The sequence below is a fragment of the Neoarius graeffei genome, chromosome 16, assembly GCF_027579695.1.
Source record: "Neoarius graeffei isolate fNeoGra1 chromosome 16, fNeoGra1.pri, whole genome shotgun sequence".
NCBI classification, from domain to species: domain Eukaryota; kingdom Metazoa; phylum Chordata; class Actinopteri; order Siluriformes; family Ariidae; genus Neoarius; species Neoarius graeffei.
Window position 1 is genome coordinate 38,999,399 of NC_083584.1, and position 26,729 is coordinate 39,026,127.

The following is a 26,729-nucleotide window of genomic DNA, read 5'->3' on the forward strand; positions in this document are numbered from 1 at the left end:
AGGTGTGCATGTGAGTGTGAATGGTTGTTTGTCTCTGTGTTAGCCCTGTGATAGATTGGTAACCTGGCCAGGATGTACCCCACCTCTCACCCAAAATCAGCTGAGATTGGTTCCAGTTTCCCCTGGGATGGATGGAATTCAGGAATATGATTAACTTTCAAACATTACTCAGAGTCACACAATTTGTCATGATACCATGCTAGTAAAGTGATAGTAATAACAACGTTATTAAAGGTTATTAAAATAATAATGTCTTATACAGTGGTGCTTGAAAGTTTGTGAACCCTTTAGAATTTTCTATATTTCTGCATAAATATGACCTAAAACTTCATCAGATTTTCACACAAGTCCTAAAAGTAGATAAAGAGAACCCAGTTAAACAAATGAGACAAAAATATTATACTCACTCACTCATCCACGCTGGCTTGTGAGAGTGTGGCGCCTCGGCAGATGACTCTCCAGTTCGTTCTGTTCTCGGCAGCGAGCCAGGCTGTGCGGAGGTTGAGTCCGGCCTCTCTCAGGTCTGCCTTAAGCTGGTCAAGCCACCTGGTCCGGGGTCTCCCTCTGGGGCCGGACCAGTGGGGTGGGGCGGGTTCCCTGATCAGGTTGGCCAGCTCGAGAGGTGGTGTTGTTCTGGCTATGTGGCCGAAGAGACGGAGGCAGGCTGATCGGATTAGTCTGGAGACTGGTGGCTGGTTGGTCAGCTGGCTTACTGTGGCATTCGAGGTGAAGTTGCACCACTGGAGCCTCAGTATCCTACGCAGACACTTGCTGTCAAAGGCGTCCAGGAGCCATTCTTGAATGGCTGTCAGGGTCCAGGCTTCTGCGCCGTACAACAGGATCGACAGTACCAGGCTGTTGTACAGTCTGATCTTAGTGTGGAGATAGAGATGACTGTTGGTCCAGATGGTGGAGAGGGCTGCCATGGCTGCAGTAGCCCGGCCAATGTGGGTCCTGATGTCTGCTGTGCTTTTGCAGTTGGAGGTCAGGATGCTGCCAAGGTAGCTGAACTTCTCCACCACTTCCACCTCCTGGGTGCTGATTACTGATGTAGCTGGGGACGGTTTGAATTTGCTTAGGCTTTGGATCTTTGTTTTGTTCCAGCTGATCATCCGTCCCAGTGGTTTGGTTGCCTTCTCCATGACCTTGAGGGCGAGGTGGAGGGTCTGAACTAATTCGGCAAGGATGGCCACATCGTCCGCATAGTCCAGATCAGAGATGGTCACGTTGCCAAAGCTAGCTCCACAGGCATTCTGAGCCACAGTGCTTCCTATCACATGGTCAGTGGTGGTGTTGAAGATGGTTGGTGCCAAAACGCATCCCTGCTGGACGCCGCTGTTTATGAGGAAGGTGTCCGACAGCATCCTATTCACTCTTATGCAGGAGACTGTGTTGGAGTAGAGGAGGGACAGCAAGTCCAGCAGCTTTGCAGGGACTCCCAGGAACTTGAGAATCTTCCACAGAGCTTTCCTGTCCATGGAGTCAAATGCTTGCTTTAAATCCACATAGGCAGCGTAGAGAGGCTTCCTGTACTCCCATCTCATCTCTGCTAGGAGCCTAAGTGTCAGGATCCTATCGACTGTGGAGTGGCCTGGGGTAAATCCACTCTGTTCCTGTCATTGCTTCTGGAGAAGAAGCGGTCGCAGTCTGATTAGGATGATGTGGGCAAACACTTTCCCTGGGATGCTCAGCAAGGTTATACCCTTGTAGTTGCTGCAGTTGCTCTTGGGGCCCTTCTTCCAAAAGGGAAGAATGATTCCATGACGCCAGTCGGTAGGGATGGTCTCAGAGTTCCAGATGCAGGAGAGCGAAGGCTGTAGCTAGAGCAGAACTCCTGGAGTCTCCTGCTGTTGTCGTTGCAGGTGCCTGTACCATGGGGCCCAAGTGACCCCTCAAACCCCTGTCTGTCTGTGCCAGGTGTGGCATTTAATTCCCCTAGAAGCCAAATGATGTCGTGCCTGGAAATCCCGGCTGTGAGGTCTGACAGCTTAATGTAGAAATCGTCCTTTTCAGCGTCAGAGGCTGCGTCCGTTGGAGCATAAGCTATGATGACTGTGATCCTTCCATATTTATTTCGTAGGTGGGCTAGGAGCAGCCTATTGTCAACAGGTTTCCAGAAGATCAGAGCACGCTGAGCTGGGGGTGCGAGGACGAGTGCCACTCCTTGGCGGTGTATGTTGTCCTCCCTTCCGGACCAAAAAAAGGTGTATCCATTTGCTGTATGGGTTCCTGCACCAGTCCAGCGGACCTCGGCGAGGCCCGCCATGGAGACGTTCAGGCATGCAAGTTCATTTGAGACAAACTGTGCTGACCCTTCCCTTCCCATGGACAGCACATTCCATGTTGCTATCCTCAAAGTGTTACCATTAGGCTTCTTCCGTATATCTAGTCGTTCCTGGGTCAATGCTCCGTTAAGATCAGTCCGATCAGAATTTCTCATTTGTCGAGGTTTCGTCGCAAGAATTTTTTTAAGTGGCAGGTTGCTAGCCCTGCACACAACCCCGCCTGGTTTTGTAGACCGCCCATCGAGGACTGAGGCGATACAGGTGCTATTAGCCAGCAGCAGCTCCCCTGGGATCCATCCCACCATGGTAGAACCTGCCAGGAGCAGGGAGAACCTTACAGGACAGGCCTGATGGTTTCCCCATGCCCCCGGTAGTATCGCAACCCAAGGTCATTGCTGTAGCTGTTGCCCGGAGGATACCGCTAGGAGGTTAGCACTCTGTCTTAACCCTCCAAAAAAATATTATACTTGATCATTTATTTATTGAGGAAAATGATCCAATATTACATATCTGTGAGTGGCAAAAGTATGTGAACCTTTGCTTTCAGTATCTGGTGTGACCCCCTTGTGCAGCAATAACCGCAACTAAACGTTTCCGGTAACTGTTGATCAGTCCTGCACACCGGCTTGGAGGAATTTTAGCCCATTCCTCCGTACAGAACAGCTTCAACTCTGGGATGTTGGTGGGTTTCCTCACATGAACTGCTTGCTTCAGGTCCTTCCACAACATTTCGATTAGATTAAGGTCAGGACTTTGACTTGGCCATTCCAAAACATTAACTTTATTCTTCTTTAACCATTCTTTGGTAGAACGACTTGTGGGCTTAGGGTCGTTGTCTTGCTGCATGACTCACCTTCTCTTGAGATTCAGTTCATGGACAGATGTCCTGACATTTTCCTTTAGAATTCACTGGTATAATTCAGAATTAATTGTTCCATCAATGATGGCAAGCTGTCCTGGCCCAGATGCAGCAAAACAGGGCCAAACCATGATACTACCACCACCATGCCAAGTCAAGTCAAGTTTATTTGTATAGCGCTTTTAACAAAAACATTGTTGCAAAGCAGCTTTACAGAATTTGAACGACTTAAAATATGAGCTAATTTTATCCCTAATCTATCTCCAATGAGCAAGCCTGTGGCAACAGTGGCAAGGAAAAACTCCCCCAGACGACATGAGGAAGAAACCTCTAAAGGAACCAGACGCAAAAGGGAACCCATCTCCATCCGAGCAACAACAGACAACATGACTATAACATTAACAGTCCTAGCAAAGTCAGCTTCGTTGATGCTATAAACCCCCCACCAACGGAAACCCGAGCGCAAAACCGTTCACGACAACCGTAGTCCCAAAGTCACCAAGTCAACTGCAGTCCTAAAGTCAGCAAGTCAACTGCAGTCCTAAAGTCAGCAAGTCAACTGCAGTCCCCAGCCACAAAAGCACCACTGCAAGTGTCCAGAGCGTCCTCCAGGCACGACCCTCAACTATCCACATGGGGCCACCCTCCACAGGAGCGATGCGATGAGACTCCAACCAGACACAGGGCACCAGGATGGATCAGGCAGGTCCGAGGAGCAGAAGAGGTCAGCATCCCAGGACCGACATGTAACTCAGAGGGACAGATTTGGGGGGGGAGAAGAGAGAGACAAAAAAGAGGTTGTTAGGTATGCCCAATGTCGCCTGAATAAGTAGGAACAGTATACATATTGCACTGAGTACAAGCAGGGACTCCGGCAACTAACTATGACAGCATAACTAAAAGGGGAGAGCCAGAAGGTAGCACAGGCATGAGGGAGCCCCGGGACATAAAGCAGCCAGCCACTACACCGTCAACAAACTCGAGTGAGCAAGCGAGTGGGGACTGACAGCATCCATACATCCCAGTTTACCAAAACACTCCATGTCTGAGGACCCTCCAGATCTACATGTTTACCTCATAAACACCATTAACAAAAGGTTTGACTAAACAGATATGTTTTCAGCCTAGACTTAAACGCTGAGACTGTGTCTGATTCCCGAACACTACTTGGAAGGCTGTTCCATAACTGTGGGGCTTTGTAAGAAAAGGCTCTGCCCCCTGATGTAGCCTTCACTATATGAGGTACCAGCAGATAGCCTGCACCTTTTGATCTAAGTAGGCATGGCGGGTCATAAAGGACCAGAAGTTCACTCAGGTACTGTGGTGCGAGACCATTCAGTGCTTTAAAGGTCAATAGTAGTACTTTATAATCAATACGAAATTTGATTGGGAGCCAATGCAGTGTGGATAAGACAGGGGTGATGTGGTCATATTTTCTAGTTCTAGTAAGGACTCTTGCTGCTGCATTTTGAACTAACTGGAGCTTGTTTATGCACTTATTGGAACATCCAGACAGTAAGGCATTACAATAATCCAACCTGGAGGTAACGAAAGCATGAACTAGTTTTTCCGCGTCATGCAGTAACATTAAATTTCTTATCTTAGCAATATTTCTGAGATGAAAGAAAGCTATCCGGGTAACGTTATCAATGTGAGTTTTGAATGAAAGACTGGGGTTAATAATCACTCCAAGGTCTTTTACTGCTGCACGTGAAGAAACAGAAAGGCCATCCAGAGTTACTGTGTAATCAGAAAACTTACTTCTAGCTGCATGTGGTCCTAGTACAAGTACTTCAGTCTTGTCAGAGTTAAGCAGAAGGAAGTTAATAAGCATCCAGTGTCTAATGTCCTTTACACATTCCTCAATTCTATTAAGCTGGTGTCTCTCATCAGGTTTTGCAGAAACATACAACTGTGTCATCAGCACAACAGTGGAAACTAATACAATGTTTACGACTAATATCACCCAGAGGTAACATATAGACCCCTTTGCATGTTTGTAAACAAACCGACCGTTGCCAGGATGCGCGCGCAGCCTGGACCCAGAAACAATGGCGCTGCCCATAGACCGGCATTATGAGATGTCAAATTATGCCAAACAATTGTCGTTACAAGATCGAGAATGCTACATAAATAAGTTAACTCTAACAAGTGGACATCGCCTACCGGATCCGCATTTAATTAAAGAGTGGACGGACGATGTTAGTAAGTTCCCTGGTATACAATGGCCAGATATATACTCGTACCTTATTGACAAGACTTCAGTGTACACCCACGAAAAACTTCGTGCCTACAAGTCTTTAGACGCATATGATTATGTTATGTGCGGGCATGTACAACTTGATTAACAATGGGACATTCATATTCATTTTGTTTTAATCAAATTATGCCAGTGATGTGATGGCAATGTGGCTTTAGCTACAACAGCAAATACCAACACTAAACAGCAATTTGCAGGAGGTAATGGCATGAAAGGAATCATAGTGTAAAGAGTGCAGCTAAGAGAAATCAGAGCTGCGTAAAAAGCGAGAGGCAGAGAGCAGAAATGAAACTGAACGGGGCGGGAGCTAGGTTAGAGCAGTCAATGTAAGTTGGCATTTAGAGTGAGGGCACACAATTTTACCTTTCCATTCTTGCTTTAAAATTGTGATTTTCAGCATACACAAATAATGATGGCACAAAATCTGGACTGCTTGAGTCAAGTGAGACCTCTCCTACAAACAAAATTGCATACAAAGCTAAGTTAACATGCTAACAATATTCATTACATTGTGTAACTATGACCCAGCTAATCAGACAAACGTTACCAAAGTATTTTGCTACATCAGTAAACGAAGACTAGAAAGAATAAAAAAGAAAGATTTAATAAATAGCCTGATCTTACCTGTGATGAAGTGGGCGCTGCAAACCCGCGCATTTTTGATAGTGCTTTCAATCCCAGTCTACACGTTTGATGGCTTGTAGTCATAGACGTCGGCGATTTTTTTGGAATGGGTGAGATCCTGCTGGAATTCTGAACATTTTAACCCCATCACTGCTACGATTCTGACACCCGAAAACACAACAACTAGGCATTTCTGAGTCTTTTTTGGGTCCAGGCTGCGCGCGCAATTTCCGCTTACGTATGAATGACGTTTACTGCGAAGGGGTCTATATAAAGAAAAAAGCAGTGAACCCAAGACAGAACCTTGTGGAACACCAAACTTTACCTCAGTACGTCTAGAAATATCACCATTTATATCAACATACTGATAGCGATCAGTTAAATAAGAGCTGAGCCAGGAGAGGGCCGTTCCCTTAACTCCCACAACATTTTCTAGTCTATCCAGAAGAATGGAATGATCAATGGTATCAAATGCTGCACTAAGGTCAAGCAACATAAGCAGCGAGACACAGCCCTGATCAGACGCCAACACTAGGTCATTTACTACTTTAACCAAAGCTGTCTCTGTGCTATGATGAGGTCTGAATCCTGACTGATACATTTCATGGATGTTATTCCTATGTAAATATGAGCATAGCTGCTGTGCCACAGCTTTTTCAAGGATCTTGGAGATAAAGGGGAGGTTTGATATTGGCCGATAATTGGACAGCTGACAGGGATCAAGCTCTGACCAATCAGCGCAACAGTGACTGTGACGTAGTCAGAGCGACAGAAAGCAGTGGGGGAGGCCTTGAAATAAATAATTTTTCAAAATGCGTATTAATTAATAAACATGTAGTGGCTAAATGTCTCTTTTTAGCTTCTAAACATTTTCTTTTCAAGATTCATGCAAATAACCACTCAGTCAGACGGAATGAACGAGTCTACTCGTGTTGAAGTTTGAACGATGGTAGAAAACAGTGTGTTCGCCCCGTCTTTACTGAAGTTCCTATTGGCTATATATCTCAGAAAATTCTAAGCATTAAACTGAATGCAGATACTACTAAATGTGAATTATAAATTACTAATGCAGTTATAGAGTAATCATAAACATTCTAAATATGCAAATACCAAATATATTCAAATAATAACATGACTAAATATGAGCTTAAATTACTGAATAGAAAATGGCACCAATAAAACAGGTTCTAGATATTAAGAAGTTTGGAGATAATGACCACAAGTTTGGAGTCTGTACCACATACTTAACATACACTCTTATTTTTTTCAAGTGTTTTTCAAGGGTTTGCTTAAACTGTTTTTGAGAGTTTTTATTTTTATTTAGTGGTGTTTGGTGAAATAATTTCCCTTAAATTTAAAATAACGGGAAAATAAGAAACAATCAAAAAGTAATGTTTCAAAGCTGTTTATTAATTCTTCGTACTGCACAAACTAGCCCCATCCTTTTGGCTACGAGCGGAGCCAGCTGGTAGATCAGACTTTTGCCATAGCCGGTCGGCAAAACAGCGAAAACGTCCTTCTTGAAAAGGAATGAGCGGAGAGCCTCTTCTTGCTCATGTTTCAACAAAAACTCCAAGTCTAATTCTTCTAAAACTGATTCCAAAGCGGAGTCAAACGTGCGCTGTTCACTAGCCGTAGCCATCTTTCCTGTTGTGCTTTCTCCAGCGTCGAGCAGGTTTGTCGTCACTCCTGCAAAAGCCTGCCCAAAGAATCCAAACAAAAACCTTGCGTTGTGATTGGCGGGCACGATTTGATGCCCGGGGTGTTTTGTTGATATGGTGCAAGGCTAGACCCACTCGCAGGCAAAAAATATTTTTGGCCCCTAGGCGGGTGGGTCTAGTTTACTAGGCTAGCTTTTGATGCCAAGATTAATGAAAGTAATTCAGTTTCTTTTAGGGGAGTAAAACATTCTAATTGATGATCTGATACAGTTATATTGTTAACTACAGGGTCACTTATATTGTCTGACCTTAAATTAGTAGTTTGAATTTTTTGTCGGATATTCTAATTTTTGTCATTAAAAAAATTAATGAAGTCGTTGCTACTACATACTGCAGGTATGCATGTGTCTATAGTGGACTTATTCCTGGTTAATTTTGCTATGGTATTAAATAGGAATCTAGGATTATTTTGTTATCTTCTATTAGGGAGGAGAGATATGTTGATCTCGCAGCACTAAGAGCTTTCATCAAGTTTCACTAATTGATTTCATCAAGTTTCATGTTGGTACGTCTGACGGTAGCGCCATCAACTGATCACAGTCTTACATGAGTTCATGCACATAACTTTTGATCCGTATGTCCGATTTTCATAAGTCTGGTGCTTTTGGAATCCTTGGAGCTAGACGATTCCAGCGCACCCTATGACATCATTCTCCGCCTCATGAGCTTTTCCGCCATTTTGAATTTTCTCCAACGTGAAGGTAGAGTGACCCTGGCCGCATGTTTTGTCCGATCATCATGAAACTTGGCACACATGATCTCCAGTCCATGCCTAATGAATAATATTCGTTTCGCTCTCATACGTTGAAGCGTTCGCCCGTGGCAGCCAATCAAATTCGATGGCGAAGCCACCAAACAGGAAGTGAGCTCATATCATGGAAACGCTTTGACGCATCAAGACCATATTTAGTGGCATGACTTTGGACACCATCCAAACTACTCTCATCAAATATGGTGTCATTTGTTCACTAGGGGGCGTCACAATTAGCAAAAACGTATTTTGGCTCATATCTCAGAAACGCTTTGACATATCAAGACCATATTTGTTGAGATGACTTTTGGCACCAGTTCATGTATCCTCATCACATTTGGTGTCATTTGGCCACTAGGGGGCGCCACAATGAGCAAAAACGTGTTTTGGGTCATATCTCTTTACGGATTTAGAATTACATCTACATTTTCATGTTAGTGATGCTCTGGGATGTCCCTGTAAAGAAGCTTGCCAGCCTGTCATCTCCATATGAGAATCCACCTTGTGTCTTGGCCAAACTTTCGCATTTTGACACAAAACTTGTCGTGTTGGCGTGCGGTCGCCTCTCTTGCCGGGTCGCCATGGCGGTCCACCTGAGCAAGCACACTTTCGCATTTTCTCCAGAAATGCATTCTAGTTATTATTATTACCTCCGCCAAGGAGGTTATGTTTTTGGAAGCATTTGTTTGTTTGTTTGTTTGTCTGTTAGCAATATTACGGAAAAAGTAATGAACGGATTGCTCTGAAATTTTTTCCAGAGGTGTGACTGGGCACAAGTAACAATCCATTAAATTTTGGCGGTGATCCGGCTCACCTTCTGGATCCCGGATTTTTTTAAAGGATTCTTGGCGGAGGTCTGCGCTCTCCGAGTGCTTTTCTAGTTTGACCATATTATTAGCCTAATATATGTCTGGTATAAATGCTTAGTGTATAATAATCAATTCAGTCCAAAACAGTTTTATTTGTATAGCGCTTTTAACAATGAATATTGTCACAAAGAAGCCTTTATTTGTCACATGCACAGTGAAAGTCGTCTTCTGTATTTAATCCATCTGAAGCAGTGAACACACACAAGTGAGTAATGAGCACACACACATACCTACCTAGAGCAGTGGGCAGGGCCGTTGACAGCTTTGGCTGGGCCCGGGACAAAATAATCTGAGTGGGCCCCCCCACCAAATAATCTGAGTGCCCCCCCCACACACACACATACGCGCGCACGCACATCGCCACACAGCAACCACCCACACCCAACCCCTCTTTTCACAGTCTCCATTCACTCCAACCCTTAAATAACAGGTATTCCAAGCCCATTATAACAGTCAACCATTTTATTTCAACATTTCAACATATTTACAGTTTGAACATTTCCTTAGTCTGCAACTATTCAGGTGCGAAATGCAATGCGCCGGACTTTTGCTGTGGCAAAGTCGTCAATAAGGTCATTGAAGTCCAGCTTCTTTGCAAGTTCGCGCTCTATAGAGAGCATAGCCAGCCCATTGAGCCTCTCCTGTGACATGTTTGAGCACAGGTAGTTGATAAACCAAAATGATTGTTTACGGGATGGAACTGGGCCTCAATGAGAACGGAGTTATGGCTTTCCCAAAATCTGAACATAGAAGCATCACCACTAGTGATGTGTACAGTGAGTTTTTCAGTGTATTTTTTTGTCTTGTTTTTCATAAACGTCCTTTCCGTACTCGATTTAGAATGTTACAAAAAAAAATTGACACCCTCCCAACCACGTAACATTAGCCTATCTGACCTGGGGGCTGACACGTTTATTACGGATAAACCAAAAGGATTACAACGTTCCCTGGATATAGAACTGGACCGAGAAGATTTCAAAATCTTAACGTGTAAGCAACAACAATAAAACAGAGATTGTTTTATTCATTTAGGGCTTATTAGGCTACTTTCATTAATTGCGCTTTTCATACAGGCCTATCATTTTTCACTTGAGCAAGGGAATTGTTTGAAGAGTATCCAGTCTAAGCGAAAGTTTAATGTTTTGCAACAGACTAACCTCAAAACACCCCATTTATAGCCCATTCGTTACATTAAACTCTATCTAGCTGGCAATTTCACATGCCGTCGTATCTACACGGGATGATTTCCAACAAAATAAGGTTTAATTAACAAGAGGCAGCGTTCCACGGGCTTTCAGCTAACCGGAGTCCAGCTCAGCGCAGCTCAGCAAGCGTGCCTAAAACATTTGGATATGATTGCCACATACATATACACATACAAACAGCTACTCAAATCTCCACTGCCAAGCCTCTACCTCTCCAACGCCAGATCCATGTAAACAACACGGACGATTTGGAATTACCTTATTCTATTCTATTCTATAATCGGCTGGTCAGTGCTATACTCAATACTTAAGTGACTTACCCATCCAGTGAGGATTATTTTGTTTACAAGATGCCACATCTGAGTCGCTGACAAATCCTGAATTTCTGTAAAGATAACTGTGCAGAGATTTATAGGCACGCAGTGCTTCACCACTGAACAGCGAGGGAAAGTTAACCCTTAGATGCATGGACGACCAGACCTACACTCTTCCATGAGTGGGGTCCAAAATGACCCCAATTGGAATTAGGGCATTTTTGAGTGGAAACTGATTTTATGTTGTTCAGAGTTGATTGTTAATGCCATATTTTGATATTTGACATGTTCATTCACCACTTTGTATGTTTGTTTGTGTTTGTTTTGTGTGAATTTGTTTGTTGTTTGTTTATTTTTGTATGTCTGTACATGTACAGTTGAATTTGTGTGTGTGTGTGTGCTCATCCGTATAGCGGTATCTCAGAGGATAACATATTCTCCAGTGGAGAGAATGATGAGAGAAACAGTAATGACACAATGACAACAGTATGATGTTGTATGATGTTCTCATGCACTTTATTTACATGCTTACTTATCCCCTTAACACCCAAATATAGAAAAAAAGTGTAAAAAATTTTTTTCAACCTAATATATGTTGTTCTAGGAAGGCTCTGATGCAAAAATTGTGTTTCTTTTTTAATTTTGACATTTTAGCAACTTTTTGGGGAAATGTTGTAAAATTACAACGTTGGCTCTCAAGGGTAGGTAGCAGAATTTCACTGGCATCATTCACACACTGTAAATGATCTGGGTGTGTTTGTCTTCACTTTCCTGCTGATAAAGGGTCACAGAAGTGATTGTATCTTCACAACAAACAACAACAATAATAGTCAGACGTTATATTGTTTTATGACAAGTAATTTATTCAAAAAAAGTAATTTCCACTCTTTAAAAACACTGGATGAATGCTGTATGTACAAATCTGAAAACAAACTTAAGATGCATTTTTACGTCTCCCTTCTTTACCTATGGTAGTCCAAAAAGCAGTTTCTTTGTTCTGAAAAATAAAGGCGGACATCACACTTCATACAAACAGTGTTAGTGTAGCCATTAGCACACTGTTTGCACCTTCCCCCATCAGCTTTGATGGGGGAAATGCCCAGTCATGTCTTTGCAGACATCAGTTGGTGGGTGTGCATTTCTCCTCTTAGAGGGCCTAGCAGCTGGAGAACTCATAGGGCTTGAGGATGGCCGCCCTCGCTTTGGCACTGGGACAGATGTGCCAGTCAGGATAAGGGAGGATGCCAACTGGGCCTGAAACCGTCTCCTGATCAGGATCTCTTTCTTTGGAATAGCCCAGGCCTTGCAGTCCCGTTTGTACAGGAGCCAAGCGTTGATCACAGCTAGAATAATTGTGTGCCAGAAGATGTAGATGTACCAACGATGGGACTTGAGAGGAAACTTGTACTTGGCCGCAAATGAGTCCAGCAAATCCACTCCCCCCATGTTTTTGTTGTAGGTCGCCACGATGTTAGGCCTCTGAACTTCCACAAATGTTTTGGCAGTTTTGTCCCAACGTTTAAACTTTTACACTGGTTCTGGGCCAGTAAAGGATGACACAAGTGTCACCTGACGGGTGTCATACCATGTCACAGCACAAATGTTGTGGTTCTTCTCCACTCTGACATCAAATGTCCCTCTTCCCTTTTTCTTCAAGGTTTTCTCATCATTGAGGTTGCAGTTTGGAAGCCGTACTTTACTGTTAGCACAGTAAGCTAGTGTAATAAAAATAAGTATAGAACAACATAAGTATGCAGTAACAACACAATCACACAAGATTCATTGATGTTGAAAATAAGTTAACATTTTAGGACTATTGTATGGCGAATAAAACTGATGATAATACTTACATGTGTGTTGCTGAGTAAAAATGCTCTTCAGGGTGGTGAGAATGTAAGCAGTTGTGTTGATCGGCAACAAATGTATTCCTGACAACCAGAGGTGACAAAAATAAAAAGTTCCTAGGGATATCAACCGAAACTCCATATAAAATGCTTGGGGTCCGTTTGGACCCCACTTATGGAAAAGTTGGGTATTGATACAAAATATAAAATAACTTAAAAGAAAAAAAAACTATACATACAAATCCAAATGAGAACATATCAAAAACACCCTATTTGAGGAATACATGGAAGGTTAGACAATATAAATGTAAAATGACAAAGATTTTGCAACAAAACTACCACTGGGGTCCGTTTGGACCCCACTTATGCATCTTTAATGAGGTAATCATACACGTCTGGGTATTCCGCTGGCAGTTCAAAACCGGTCGTGAAAACTCCGTCCGGTAAGCCATAAGGGTCACAAATCTGTAGATCGTTTATTTTAGACATATATCTAGTTATCTGTTCATTAGAAAAATGAGCCGTGTAGTCCGTCGGTTGAAATTGATCCATTCTGTACACGAGTGCAGCAGTATTCAGCGGTGTTTTTGACCGACAAGATGGCGGTTGTGTACTTTCCGGTCACGTGACTACAAGATCTCTATAGTGCCGTGTTATTTGGCGCCTTAATCAAAGGCCAAGCCGTTTCTGCATTAGGGGTGGTAGGTGGGTTCTTGAATCTATTTTCGAAGACAATAAAGGCAAAAGAACCAGAAATCATTCATTGAATGCAAATATAGCACATTTTCCTCCCCCAAATCAACACATTTTGAAATGAAACAGAATGATTAATGGCATCTTCATGAGGGACCAGTTCTGGGCCCCCCCTCATGCCTGGGCCCGGGACAAAATACCCGGTTGTCCCCCCCTGTCGACGGCCCTGGCAGTGGGCAGCTATGCTACGGTGCCCGGGGAGCAGTTGGGGGTTAGGTGCCTTGCTCAAGGGCACTTCAGCCCAAGGCCTCCCCATGTTAACCTAACCACATGTCTTTGAACTGTGGGGGAAACCGGAGCACCCGGAGGAAACCCATGCAGACACGGGGAGAACATGCAAACTCTACACAGAAAGGCCCCCACTGGCTGCTGGGCTCGAATCCAGAGCCTTCTTACTGTGAGGTGACAGTGCTAACCACTACACCACCGTGCCACCCAAGATTCAATATTTTTATAGAAACATATACATTTTGGATACAAGTTTTATATGTGTGAATTTCTAAATTTATCTCCAGTGAGTAAGCCAAAACCATCAAAACATCAGATTTACTATGTTTTTTTTTTACTTTTTCCATTTTATTCATAATGTATTCAATATTTCAAGAAAGCAATGTATCTACCATAAAACAAAAACACATGTAGTACAATATAATACAATAACTATAATAATAATAATAATTGTAAACTTCATTTATTTGCATAAAATAAATGCATATTTATTTATATTATTTTATATTATTTGGATAATAATAATTATAATAATTAAATAGCTTCAAATAAGAGTACATGCTTGATTTAGCCAATAGTTTGACCGTTTCTTTTCAGAAACATAATTCTAGGTTAACTTTATAGGGTTAAACGCTGCGCAATACAGTTTTCATTTAAATAACTCGTTTAGATTATTACAGGGTTGCTTTTTTTACATTGCTTAATTATTGATAAGATAAACAGGCGAAATCACATTCTTTTACACCGAGATCAGTGTAAAAGAAAATATAGGAACGATATACAGCGAACAGCATGTTTTGTCCGGCTCAGTTTTAGGTGAACACGCTACTATAAATACTCTGCGCCGGAAGCGTAACGTCCTCTTTTAGCGATCCAACATGGCGGTGAGTGCATATGAAATATAAATGAAAATGGTGTATGGTTGAAATCTGAAAACATCGGCTTATTCCCCTGGTATTTTGGGAACATCTCTGATACCCGGAGTCGAGTTTGGTCAGATCTAAGATAATCTTGTTGTATTTGATACGGAAGTGGTATAAAGTGAGCGATAAAGAAATGTATAGCAGTTAGCTTACCAGTTAGCTTGTGTTGAGCGAGTGGCACAAACTAAGTATTGGGGTTCAGTGCATGTGACTTAATATCGGTGAATACAGTACAGAACTGAACAATTATTAATGTGTAAAGGGAAGTTTCTAGAGCTTTCTGTGATTGTGAGGTCACTTGTTCATGAAGTTTGGGCTAGTTTGTTTAGCTGGAACCGGTGAAGTGTAAGTCGTCGTGGATATGTCCGGGCATGCTTGGTGTGGGAGCTGTAGTAACCTTTAGTGCTTGTGTATTAGCTTTCCCACATTTCGTTGTCTAAAAAGGCATTTTCTCTGCGATCTGTAGAGAGTACAAGTTCTGGTTATTGTTTTTGACGTTGACTTCCTACCAAGATGATCTTGCATTAGGTACATTAATGATCGTGAAGTACAGCAAGACAGACCTCTATAGTGCTTACATCTGCCTACTATAGTGAAATTGCCAGGTATTTTCTCCAGGCAAGTCTTTTTAACCTGGTTTGATTTATTTGCAGGACCATGGTGAGAAGAAGGAGAACCCCATGAGGGAGTTGCGCATTCGCAAACTGTGCCTGAACATCTGTGTTGGTGAGAGCGGTGACAGGCTGACCCGTGCTGCCAAGGTGCTGGAGCAGCTCACAGGCCAGACTCCTGTCTTCTCCAAAGGTAAACGGCTATTATTAATGTACTTGCTGAACATGCTTGATGACTTTACCTTACCTGAACATTTCAATGCATATTCTGTAAACAATTTCTGTCCCTTTAGCCCGCTACACTGTGAGGTCCTTCGGTATCCGTAGGAATGAAAAGATTGCAGTTCACTGCACTGTTCGTGGTGCCAAGGCTGAGGAGATCCTGGAGAAGGGACTGAAGGTGAGATTGATTGATTTGTTTTATTCATTCTGCTTGTCTTTACCATTTTGTTAAACATTAACAGCTAGTCAAATCAGATATTAATGTGCTGTATTTGTATGCAATTATATAAATCGGTTACAGCCCAAACAATTGCACTCACTCACTCACACACACACACACACACACAAACACACAAAAGTCAAGATCTAGTCATGTACACACATTAAACACTAGTGATGTATAAATGAAGATTATATTCATTTTGCAGCAGCTCGATTTGAATTTTAAAATATTCCTATTTGCAAACAGATTTTCTTTGGCCTGACAAAATGTATAAAATAAATCTACAGTTTACTTTGTTTTAAAGTGTGTGCTGCTTCTTTAGACAGCAAGGTGTTTTTTGGTCTGTCCATGATGGAGCTGAGTGCACTCAAACACAGTTGATTCCATGTTAATAAAATTGAGGAAGTTGAACGTGAACCAGAACGCTGAAATGCAAGTGATCATTTGGAAATATTTGCCAGATTTGGTACATCATGTAGTAGATTTGTTGGTTGGTCGCAGTGTTGTGTATTGAGGGGGGAGAGAGGTTGACTCTTAGCTTATTATATCATCTTACCAAGAACTTATTAAAACATATTTTAATTGGAGCAATTCTTTTCTGGATTTTTAGTTTTCTTGACCCACAGCAAGTTTCCAACGTTTACAGCTTGTTTATTAAAGAATGACACATTGAATTTTGTTCACCTTTACATTTAATATTCTGGAACAACCATGAAATAACTTGAGTTTCTCAAATAGTGGTTTCGTACATTAGAACAAGTGCAAAAGGCAAGTCCTCTGCTCTCAACACTTTCCCCATAGCACAAAAAAGTAATTTTAATCTTGACGCACTGATTAGAATTTCCTTCCAGAAATGTAAAGCATTTTTAAAAGTTTTAATTTAAATATCTGTACATTTGTCATTAACACTTCAAAATCTGTTTTTATTTGTTAGACTACCGCACTAAATGACCAAAAGTCATTGAATTTGGTCTTTGACCCCAACTTCTAATCCTGTTTACTGAGGACATTCCCTGACTTCAGATACAGATGTCTCTTTCGTAACTGTTCCTATTAAAACACAGCTTTCTGATGGGGATTTTTTTTTTTAATCATCTTTCACAAACACAAGGATGCTTTACAGAGCAGGAAGAGAGGAAAAATACAAACTGATGACCAAACTGAGAAACTCAAAACACTGCATGACAACAGAGCTATAATATAAAGAGAAAAGATGAGATCTAAGGAGTTAATTTCTGTGATGGAAGAAATTTCCCTGAGGTTTTCGTGAAGTGTGTTTGTAGTTTACACAGTAAACTATAGACTGATACTCCTGCCATCCAGCACTAATAATGAACTCTCTTTCAAAATTGTATAGTCCTTTTTTTTTTTTTTACATTTTTTAAATCATATGATTGTATCTTGCAGTATTCGTGCCTGCAAGCAGGTGTACTCATCGTTTTTCTATTCATTTGTTCAGTTTTATCCTGTAATTTCTCAATCATTTGGACATTGTTCATCCAAGGAACTCGAAACAGGGCAGTGCACTAATTTTGTCAAACATTGTAAAGTATACTTATGGCACAGTATGAGGAAAAAGTTTGTATATCTGCAAAAGAACTTATTGCTTCAGTTCCTTCAGATTTAAAGTGTAATTAACAGTATATAGTACAAAAACAAGCAGGGAGTCTGTTGATTGAATCATAGGTACATCTAATATCCACCAGTATCTTAATCCCACAATCTTCATTACTGACCCTTCACTAACGTTCAGACCAAACACCGCAAGAGTGTCAGGAACCGGAAGTCGTTCGCATTCTGTATGAGCCAGTGTCTCTTGGTGGTGACCAGCCGCATGACCATTGGCGGTGTGCTTTGGGCGGTGGGGCATCAGAATTGAGTTGAAGGCCAGGCAGCTTTATGGTGATGAGCTATGATGTGGTTCAGCAGCAACCAAATGTAATTTAGAAGTGCTCTGCTCTAGAGGATACTAGAGAACAGTCGTCTAAACTTTGGTTCTGTTCAAACCATTCCCAAGCGCAATGGAGGAGAAATTAATAATTGCAGTGGTGGCTTTCCCTGTTCTTTGTCACGTCATTGTTGGTAACATTTTCACTCTTGAAGACGTGTCCCCCGCTGGCCGAAAGGCCCGAAGGGGGATTATGTCGTGGCAATGTCTGTCTGTCCCGGGAAGAATACTCACCACCTGAAATCAACTCCCCTCACAAATTTTGGCGGAATTTCATGAAACTTGGCAGGATTCTTTATGTCAGTAATATGCATATTGTAATTTTGTTAAATTCGGTCACCTTTTACCAGAGTTACAGCCCTTGATTTAACCAGAATTATACTTTTGACAATTCCATTAGTGTGTTTTCCTTCTGAAATCAACTCTCAATTTTTGGAGGAATTTTGCAAAACTTGGCGAAAGGCGTTGTTCTGTGACAGTAATGCACACATTGCGATTTAATTTAGTTTGTGAAAATTTTACCACAGTTTCGACCCTTGATTTGACCGGATAAAATTGCAAAGCTTTCTTGAGCGCCAGCTATTCTGAGGGGGAAACTTCGGAGGGAACCAGCTACTAGATGGTTCGATTAGTCTTTCGCCCCATAGACCCTTTTCAGTCACATGACCTTCGTAAACGCGACCGCCATTTTGGACATGTAGTGGACTTCGGCTCGAATCAGTTTGAATGCGAGGAAGGCGACAAACAAAAAACATAAAAGAGAAAGGAGCGAGATGCAGAAAACACCTTCACTATCCAGCGACGTAGGGCATTTACAGGGCGAGCAGAGGGAGAGGTATTTGCAAAAATTGAGGTTAGCAGGCTTAGAGAATGACGTTTACCTGCTTCCACCAGGATTGTTCGCTGACGTACGGAAGTACACGAAGCCCTCGTCTTTACCTGACTTCAGCCCACATGATCTGTATACCTATGTCGTTAAAAACCCATCGCCATACACGCCAACGTCCGAGGTTCCGGAGCGCACTCCGGCTTGCTCCAGGAGTGCTCCGGCCGAGGTTACGGAGCGCGCTCCGGCTTGCTCCCCCTCAAATTAAGCAGCGCGCTCCGGCTTGCTCCGGAGCAAGCCGGAGTGCGCTGCTTAATTTGAGGGGGAACCTCGGCCGGAGCACTCCGGGGGCAAGCCGGAGCGCGCTGCTTAATTTGAGGGGGAGCAAGCCGGAGCGCGCTCCGGAACCTCGGACTTAGGCTCCAGCAGCTATTTATACTGGATCCGGTGTAAATAGCTGCCGGATCATAATTACAGTAAACTAGTAAATACAGTAAAGGAAAAACTTGAGACTGAAAGGTTTTAACGGTCATCCAAATGACTGAACGTAAACATTGCTACAGTAACATACTAGCTACTATGTTGTTGACATTAGCTAGTCAACAATAGCTACTACAGAAGAACAAAGAGGTTACAGTGGGTTATTTTAACCTATTTGGTTACACACTCGCCACCACAGAATGTTAACAGCAATGTAATGCCTTTTCTGGCTAATTTTATTCGTCTTACCTCCAACAAAGTGGTCACTACACAAGCGTTGGTATGCCGAGGGCTGCCAATCTTTCCTGTTAATGGCCGCTATCCATCTTCTCCGTCGGGATCCGATAAAATGATAACCCTTGCCTTGTTTGTTGATGGTTACTACATCCAGGTGCACAACAATATAGTGGCATGATGGAAGTCTTGCTGAAAGTAAAAACTTTCTTTGCTGCCGTTCCTCAATGTTGGCTGTGGTAAACTACTGGTAGTACATGTCCAAAATAGCGGCCGCGTTTGTCGTGACGTCACGTGAAAAGGGTCTATACCCGGGTTGGATGACAGATTTGCACGTCAGGACCGCTGCAGGCCTCCACCAGAGTTGTACTTTGACAATTTCATGAATGTGTATGTTCTGAAATCAACTCCTCTCACAATTTTTGTGTAGGAATTTCACCAAACTTGGCAAAAGGATTTGTTATATGACAGTTATATGCATATTTAAATTAATTTGGGCAAATTTTACCAGAGTTATGCCCTTGATTATTAAACTTTGGCAATTTCATCAAGGTGTGCTTGCTTTTCTGAAATTAACTTCCCTCACAATTTTTATCCCCCGCTGGCCGAAAGGCCCAAAGGGGGATTATGTCGTGGAGATATCAGTCTGTCCATCCCAGGAAGGGTACTCATCTTCTGAAATCAACTCTTCTCTCAATTTTTGGAGGAATTTCATGAAACTTGACAGGATTCTTTGTTATATGTCGGTAATACACATATTGCAGTTCCTTTAATTCAGTTACATTTTACCAGAGTTATGGCATAGTTGCTAGCGGGGGATATTGTGCTCTCGGAGCACTCTTGTTTTTAAGTAGGAATGCAGTTCATTGGTTCAAAACACTGATTTAACCAGTTATAGTAATTGGTCACAAACCAGCTAGGACCACAGCTACTTTTAATGTAGGCTACACACAAAGGAACACTGAGGTTAAAGACCAAGCTTAGTAAATGTGTCCTGTAAACTGTAATTCGCATTTAGCATCAACACAAGTAACAAATGGCTTTTAAGTAATTTTTCTTACCAAACATGTCAGTGTAACTGTTCATTGTTTACCTTTATCAGTTGATTTTCTTAGCTTCAAATTTAAGATTCCATGAGGTTAATTGATCATTCGGTACAAAAAAGACTAGTTAACGTGTGTTTGTGGCCCTTTTTTAAATAATGTTTGCAACGCAAAGCATTCTGGATGAATTTGTAGCTGCCCAAGTCCTGTGCATCACGGAGCATCCACAAACGGTGTCATTAGCAGGGCAGCCAGAGTGTTCTTGCCACATTTGGTCTCAACATCCCATAAGAGGAAACATGGATTTTTAAAAATTTTATTTTATTTTTTGTGTGTTCCTGCACGATCTCTGTTACTAGCTTGTATGTATACTTTTTATATTCCTTGCAGTTTAAGTCTTTGCAGTGCTGGCCCTTGCAGCTTGTGATCCAAAGATGAGTTAATGCAACTTTATGCTTGTTTTAGGGCTGCTCGATTATGGAAAAAATAATCACAATTATTTCAGTCAATATTGAAATCACGATTATTCAAACGATTTTTTTAAACAATGCATTTATTCAGCATTTCTCTTTAAAACAAAAAAAAACTGTTATTGATCATTTACGTTCACCTTTCTTTCAAACTGAAAATATACTCTAGAAAAACTTAAGTTTGCAATGTATAAAACGAAATAAAAATATTCTTTTGACGTAAGACAGAGAAAAACAAATGTACATTCTATCCAGTTGTCCACAATCTCGAGAGGGCGGTGCATAACGTTTGTCAAACTCGTTTATCATTTTCTTAAAACCCCCACCCTCTACTGCATTGATAGGCTGCATGTCTTTGGCTAAATAATATCCGATGGATGCTGAGTGCGTTGTGCCTCTCTGAACTCGTGGCATTGTAGAGAGTGGCTGAAATGGATGGCTGCATTGTCTTGCTGGTTGTGGCGGCATCGGCTTTATCTTTTTGTTTGTTTTTTTTATTGTTTCGTCGTGAATAACTTTATGGCTCAGTTTCAGGTGGTTGAAGAGGTTTGTAGTGTTGCCAAGAGGCGCAGATACTACCTTATTGCAAATCTTACACACGATGCGCTTCTGTTCCACGTCGGATTCTTCGAATCCAAAGTGATCCCATATTACAGACGTTTTTCGTCCCTTTTTGTCGACCAACCGATTCTGCCCTCCTTCTGTCATCTTGCGAGCCTACCTCACGCCAAACAATTCACAATCTCTCCTCCTTTCAGCTGCGTGAGTGGAGAGCTATAGAGAGACACACACACACTGTTTCCACCGCGTGAGTGTTGTTGGCAAGTCTGCGCATGGGCCCGTGGGAAGGAAATGTATTGCGTGTGCGCGTCCCCGACAAATGGCAAAATAATCGTTTCAACTCGATTATATGAATTTTGAGATCGTTTGACACAAAAATCGAAATCGTGATCAAAATTCGATTAATTGCACAGCCCTAGCTTGTTTGCTTCTGCTTCATTTCTTAAAATACACTTGATTATTAGGAACACTTAAAATCTGATTAAGGCTGAAGGAGCAAATTCACCTATAGAATTTTTTGAAGTATGTGCTTCACTTGCTTTCTAAGTAGAAATGTCTGTTTAGTAGGGCTGGGAATCGATCCAGATTTCCTGGATCGATTCGATTCCGATTCATAAGGTCACGATCCGATTCGATCTGCTATCGGTCTACTTAGATATTGCTGGATTGTCACTTTAAAGTAAAAACTGTCCCTATTGACAGGAACAGCCCCATATGTGTTTGTGCATGTAATTTAACACCAAATGCCTTCTCCAGTGCAGTTTGATTCACTGCAGGTTTAGCTGAAACCGTGTCGGCGTGGTGCCTGGATAAGTGGTTGCGGAGATTGGTTGTATTGGCACTATATTTTACCTCTATGTGGCACATTTTGCACACTGCTTTTGTTCTGTCGACTTCGTCTCTGTCCTCGTAACGTTTGAATCCAAAGTAATGCCATACATCAGCTTTCAGGCCAGGTGGTGATTTTAGCTGTGCAGCTTCAGCCATCTCGTGTTCTTAAGTTTCGGTTTCGTTTGCCGGCACCCGCTTTTTATAGCGGTCCTTGCGCGGTTGAGAAAATAGTGCCTATAGCCACCTGGAAGAGATCGATCCACACATTTTTGAATCGATCTTGTATTTTTTGAACGTGAATCAATATCGGATCGTGGATCACACTTTTGAACCCAGCCCTGTTGTTTAGATGTAAACACTTTCAGCATGTGTACTATTAAGGGGTGTTGGGCATACAGCCCACAGGCCGGGACTGAAAGGTGTGCAGAATCTAAAATAAAATTGCCTTTAGATCGTACTTTAGTTGAAAGATGTGGGGGGAGGAGCCAGTCTGTTAGTCCACAAGAGGACAAAAATGAACCAATAAACTTGCTGTAAGCTCAGCCACTGACATTCTGCTTTCAAAGAACTTGGGGGGGGTTCACAGCAACAAGAGTGGATGCTTATTCAATCACAATGTGTTTTTTTTGGGGGGGGTTGGTGTGTGTAAATGACTGGTGTTGACTTCTTTCTCCCAATGTCTGTGCACACTTCAGTATTACAGATGTTGTGTAGATTAACATAATCCCAGTCAATTCCTTTTAAGTTTTATAAGACTGTGTTTTTGGTGGGTGTCCCTCTCCCCACCCCCCCCAATCTGTTTTGTTGGTTATGTTCAGAATGTAGCGTTCATGGGGCGTCGTGGTTCAGTTGGATATGGTGCCATACCATAAATCCAGGGACCCGGGTTCGATTCCGACCTGAGGTCATTTCCCGATCCCTCCCCGTCTCTCTCTCCCGCTCATTTCCTGTCTCTACACTGTCCTAACCAATAAAGGTGGAAAAAAAAAAGCCCCAAAAAATATCTTTAAAAAAAAAAAAGAATGTAGCTTTCAGATAAACTGACCTATTTAAGTACTGATGTGGTGTTTGTGTGACAGATTTGTTAGATTATGTGTAATGTGGCTGGGTTAAATAAGAGTGAGCTAAAGATATTAATCATTGTTTCATTACTTGCTTTCTCCAGGTGCGTGAGTATGAGTTAAGGAAGAACAACTTCTCAGACAGTGGAAACTTTGGATTTGGCATCCAGGAGCACATCGATCTGGGCATCAAGTATGATCCCAGTATTGGCATTTATGGCTTGGACTTCTATGTGGTGAGGGTTTTTTTTTTTTTTATATATATATTCCAAAGCATAAAATATTTCTATGTAATTAATTCTTTCCACTGGTTCCTTGTGAGCAGCATTAGGGGTAGTATACGATCAAAGGCTCGCATGTTCTGTTATGTTTTCTGTTCAGATTTGTAGCTCTGTATTGAAGGGTTTCTGTATAAATATCAAATCTGGTATAAAGCTCTTGATGCACTTCGTGCCCGTGCCTTGTGATCACAGGTTCTGGGCAGACCCGGCTTCAGCATCGCTGACAAGAAAAGGAAAAGGGGACGCATTGGCTTCAAGCACCGCATCCGCAAAGAGGAAGCCATGCGCTGGTTCCAGCAAAAGGTATGTTTAATGGGATTACGTTGCTACCATTAATCTTTATATGTGATTAGGAAATTGCTGTGTGTTTTTGTTGAGCAGTGTGTTAATGAGTATTTACAGCACCATAGTGAGTAGAACACCTATGTTAATGTAAACAGGAGATCTTGTGGACTGGTTTTCTTCATCACTTTGTGAATGTTTTGTCAAACTTTTTTTTCTTTCTCTTCTTGTCTTTCAGTATGATGGCGTTATCCTCCCTGGCAAGTAGAGGACCACCACTTTGTTTATAACAAATAAATAAACCAAAAAGCCCAAGTCTTGCCTCCCTTGTGCCATTTTTTTTAACATTATATTTAAATGAATTGCTTTATGCCAACTGGTTTTAGTTTGTGTGCTGCATGTACACAATTCAACTGACTTTGGTTGCACTGGATATGTGTTTGCCTGCTTTGCTCTGGTTGATTCATTGTGAACAGTGTATAGTGCAAGCAAGTGCAACTTTACTAAAATTCCACGGAACTTTTATAGTGAACTCCGAGTAGTCAGCCAGCTCAGTGCTTAACAAAATGTATGAAAAAAGCCTCCAGACTTTTGCCACACCTGTTGCAAAGCTGCAGATGAATCAGTTTGTCTTTCCATAACCAGTGAGTGAAGTTTAGTTTTGCTGAACATGAAGGTGTTCTCCAGAGTCCTTATCCACATTTTTCTCAGGATAATGCCAAACATGGGTCTGTTCATTCCTTTGGGATCTTATTGCACTAAATAGAGCAACATCTTTGGGTTTGGAGCAGCTCCAGGCTGTAAATCACTCATTTGTAAGATGAGTTCTGCTTATTATTTTTATTTATTTATTTATTTATTTATTTATTTTAAGCAACTTCTCCAGTCAGCTTTCGGTAACTACAATTTAAGTCATTCAAGTAACTTGCTGATGTTAAAACACAGAGGCAGAAGCCATATTACTGATCCTGAAGACTGGATATAAATGAAAATTTGCATGTCCAGTTGATGGACTCGACACAAAATGATTGCGTTACCTCTGAACTGGGAGTGTCAGACTTGGGTAACAGGCTACATTGTCAGTTAAGCCAAGTGGACAAAAAAAAAAAAAAAGATCCAGTTGGGTGTTTTGCTTAAAATACCTTCTGAATGCATTAATGGATGGGGGGGGGTTCATTAGCTGGGAAAACATGAATAGGCTGCAATTCATTGCCAAGGAAACATATTTTCCAAATGTTAACCACAATGTTTGAGCTTCTCTAACACTGCATTTTGTAGTGTTTACAACATGGAACTGAAATTGACTTAACTGGAAATATATACAGTTGTGCTCATAAGTTTACATACCCTGGCAGAATCTATGATTCTTTGACCATTTTTCAGAGAATATGAATGATAACACAAAAACATCTTTTCCACTCATGCTTAGTGGTTGGGTGAAACCATTTATTGTCAAACGACTGTTTTCTCTTCTTAAATCATAATGACAACAGAAACTACCCAAATGACCCTGATCAAAAGTTCACATACCCTGGTGATTTTGGCCTGATAACATGCACAGAAGCTGACACAAATGGGTTTGAATGGCTACTAAAGGTAACGTCCTCACCTGTGATCTGTTTGCTTGTAATCAGTGTGTGCGCATAAAAGCTGAGTGAGTTTCTGGGATCCAGACAGACTCCTGCATCTTTCATCCAGCCACTGACATTTCTGGATTCTGAGTCATGGGGAAAGCAAAAGAATTGCCAACGGATCTATGGGAAAAGGTAGTTGAACTGTATAAAACAGGAAAGGGATACAAAAAGATATCCAAGGAATTGATAATGACAGTCAGCAGTGTTCAAACTGTGATTAACAAATGGAAAATCAGGGGCTCTGTTAAAACCAAGCAAATGCCACAAAGTATCTCGCCTACAATACGCCAAACAGTACAGAGACAAGCCTCAAAACTTCTGGAACAAGGTAATTTGGAGTGATGAGACCAAAATTGAACTTTTTGGCCACAACCATAAACGTTACATTTGGAGAGGTGTCAACAAGGCCTATGATGAACGGAACACCATTCCTACTGTAAAGCACAGAGGTGGATCGCTGATGTTTTGGGGATGTATGAGCTACAAAGGCACAGGAAACTTGGTCAAAGTTGAAGGAAAGATGAATGCAGCACGTTATCAGCAAATACTGGAGGCAAATTTGCACTCATCAGCCCGGAAGCTGCGCATGGGACGTACTTGGTTCCAACATGACAATGATCCAAAACACAAGGCCAAGTCGACCTGTCATTGGCTACAGCAGAACAAAGTGAAGGTTCTGGAGTGGCCATCTCAGTCTCCTGACCTCAATATCATTGAGCCACTCTGGGGAGATCTCAAGCGCACAGTTCATGCAAGACAGCCCAGGAATTTACAGGAACTGGAGGCTTTTTGCCAAGAAGAATGGGCAGCTTTACCATCTGAGAAAATAAAGAGCCTCATCCACAACTACCACAAAAGACTTCAGGCTGTCATTGATGTTAGAGGGGGCAATACACGGTATTACGAACTGGGGTATGTAAACTTTTGATCAGGGTCATTTGGATGTTTTTTGTTGTCATTATGACTTAAAAATAGAAAACACAGTTGTTTATCAATAAATGGCTTCACCCAACCACTTGCCATGAGTGGGAAAAAAGTTTTTGTGTTATCATTCATATTCTCTGAAAAAAGGCCAAGAAAGCAAAAATTCTGCCAGGGTATGTAAACTTATGAGCACAACTGTATCATATACTTTGGTTGATAATGAGGGATTACATGTTTTGCCAATAGCTGAAATTATGGCTATATTTTGCCCCTTAATGGAACAGCAGAAACTTTTTTTTCCCCTTCATTATAATCCACAAGGTAATTTTAATTTAGAACGTTAAGTTCAAACATTTATCCGACTGGTCCTGGCCAATGTGCTGTATTTTGAGCATCCCTGTTCTGGTAGTGAGTCAGAGTAGACATGCCTTTACAAGTTCTGTTCCACAGACACACAATAGA

General features: G+C 41.8%; 1 protein-coding gene across 1 annotated transcript; it reads left to right on the forward strand.

Moving 5' to 3' along the window:
• The first annotated feature begins 14,518 nt into the window (after positions 1–14,518).
• Positions 14,519–24,024, forward strand: rpl11 (ribosomal protein L11). Its single transcript, XM_060942949.1, has 6 exons — positions 14,519–14,597; positions 15,290–15,440; positions 15,541–15,647; positions 23,251–23,382; positions 23,620–23,730; positions 23,948–24,024. The coding sequence occupies exons 1-6, from the start codon at positions 14,592–14,594 to the stop codon at positions 23,975–23,977; spliced, it is 537 nt and encodes a 178-aa protein (XP_060798932.1). The 5' UTR covers positions 14,519–14,591; the 3' UTR covers positions 23,978–24,024.
• The last annotated feature ends 2,705 nt before the right edge of the window (positions 24,025–26,729 follow it).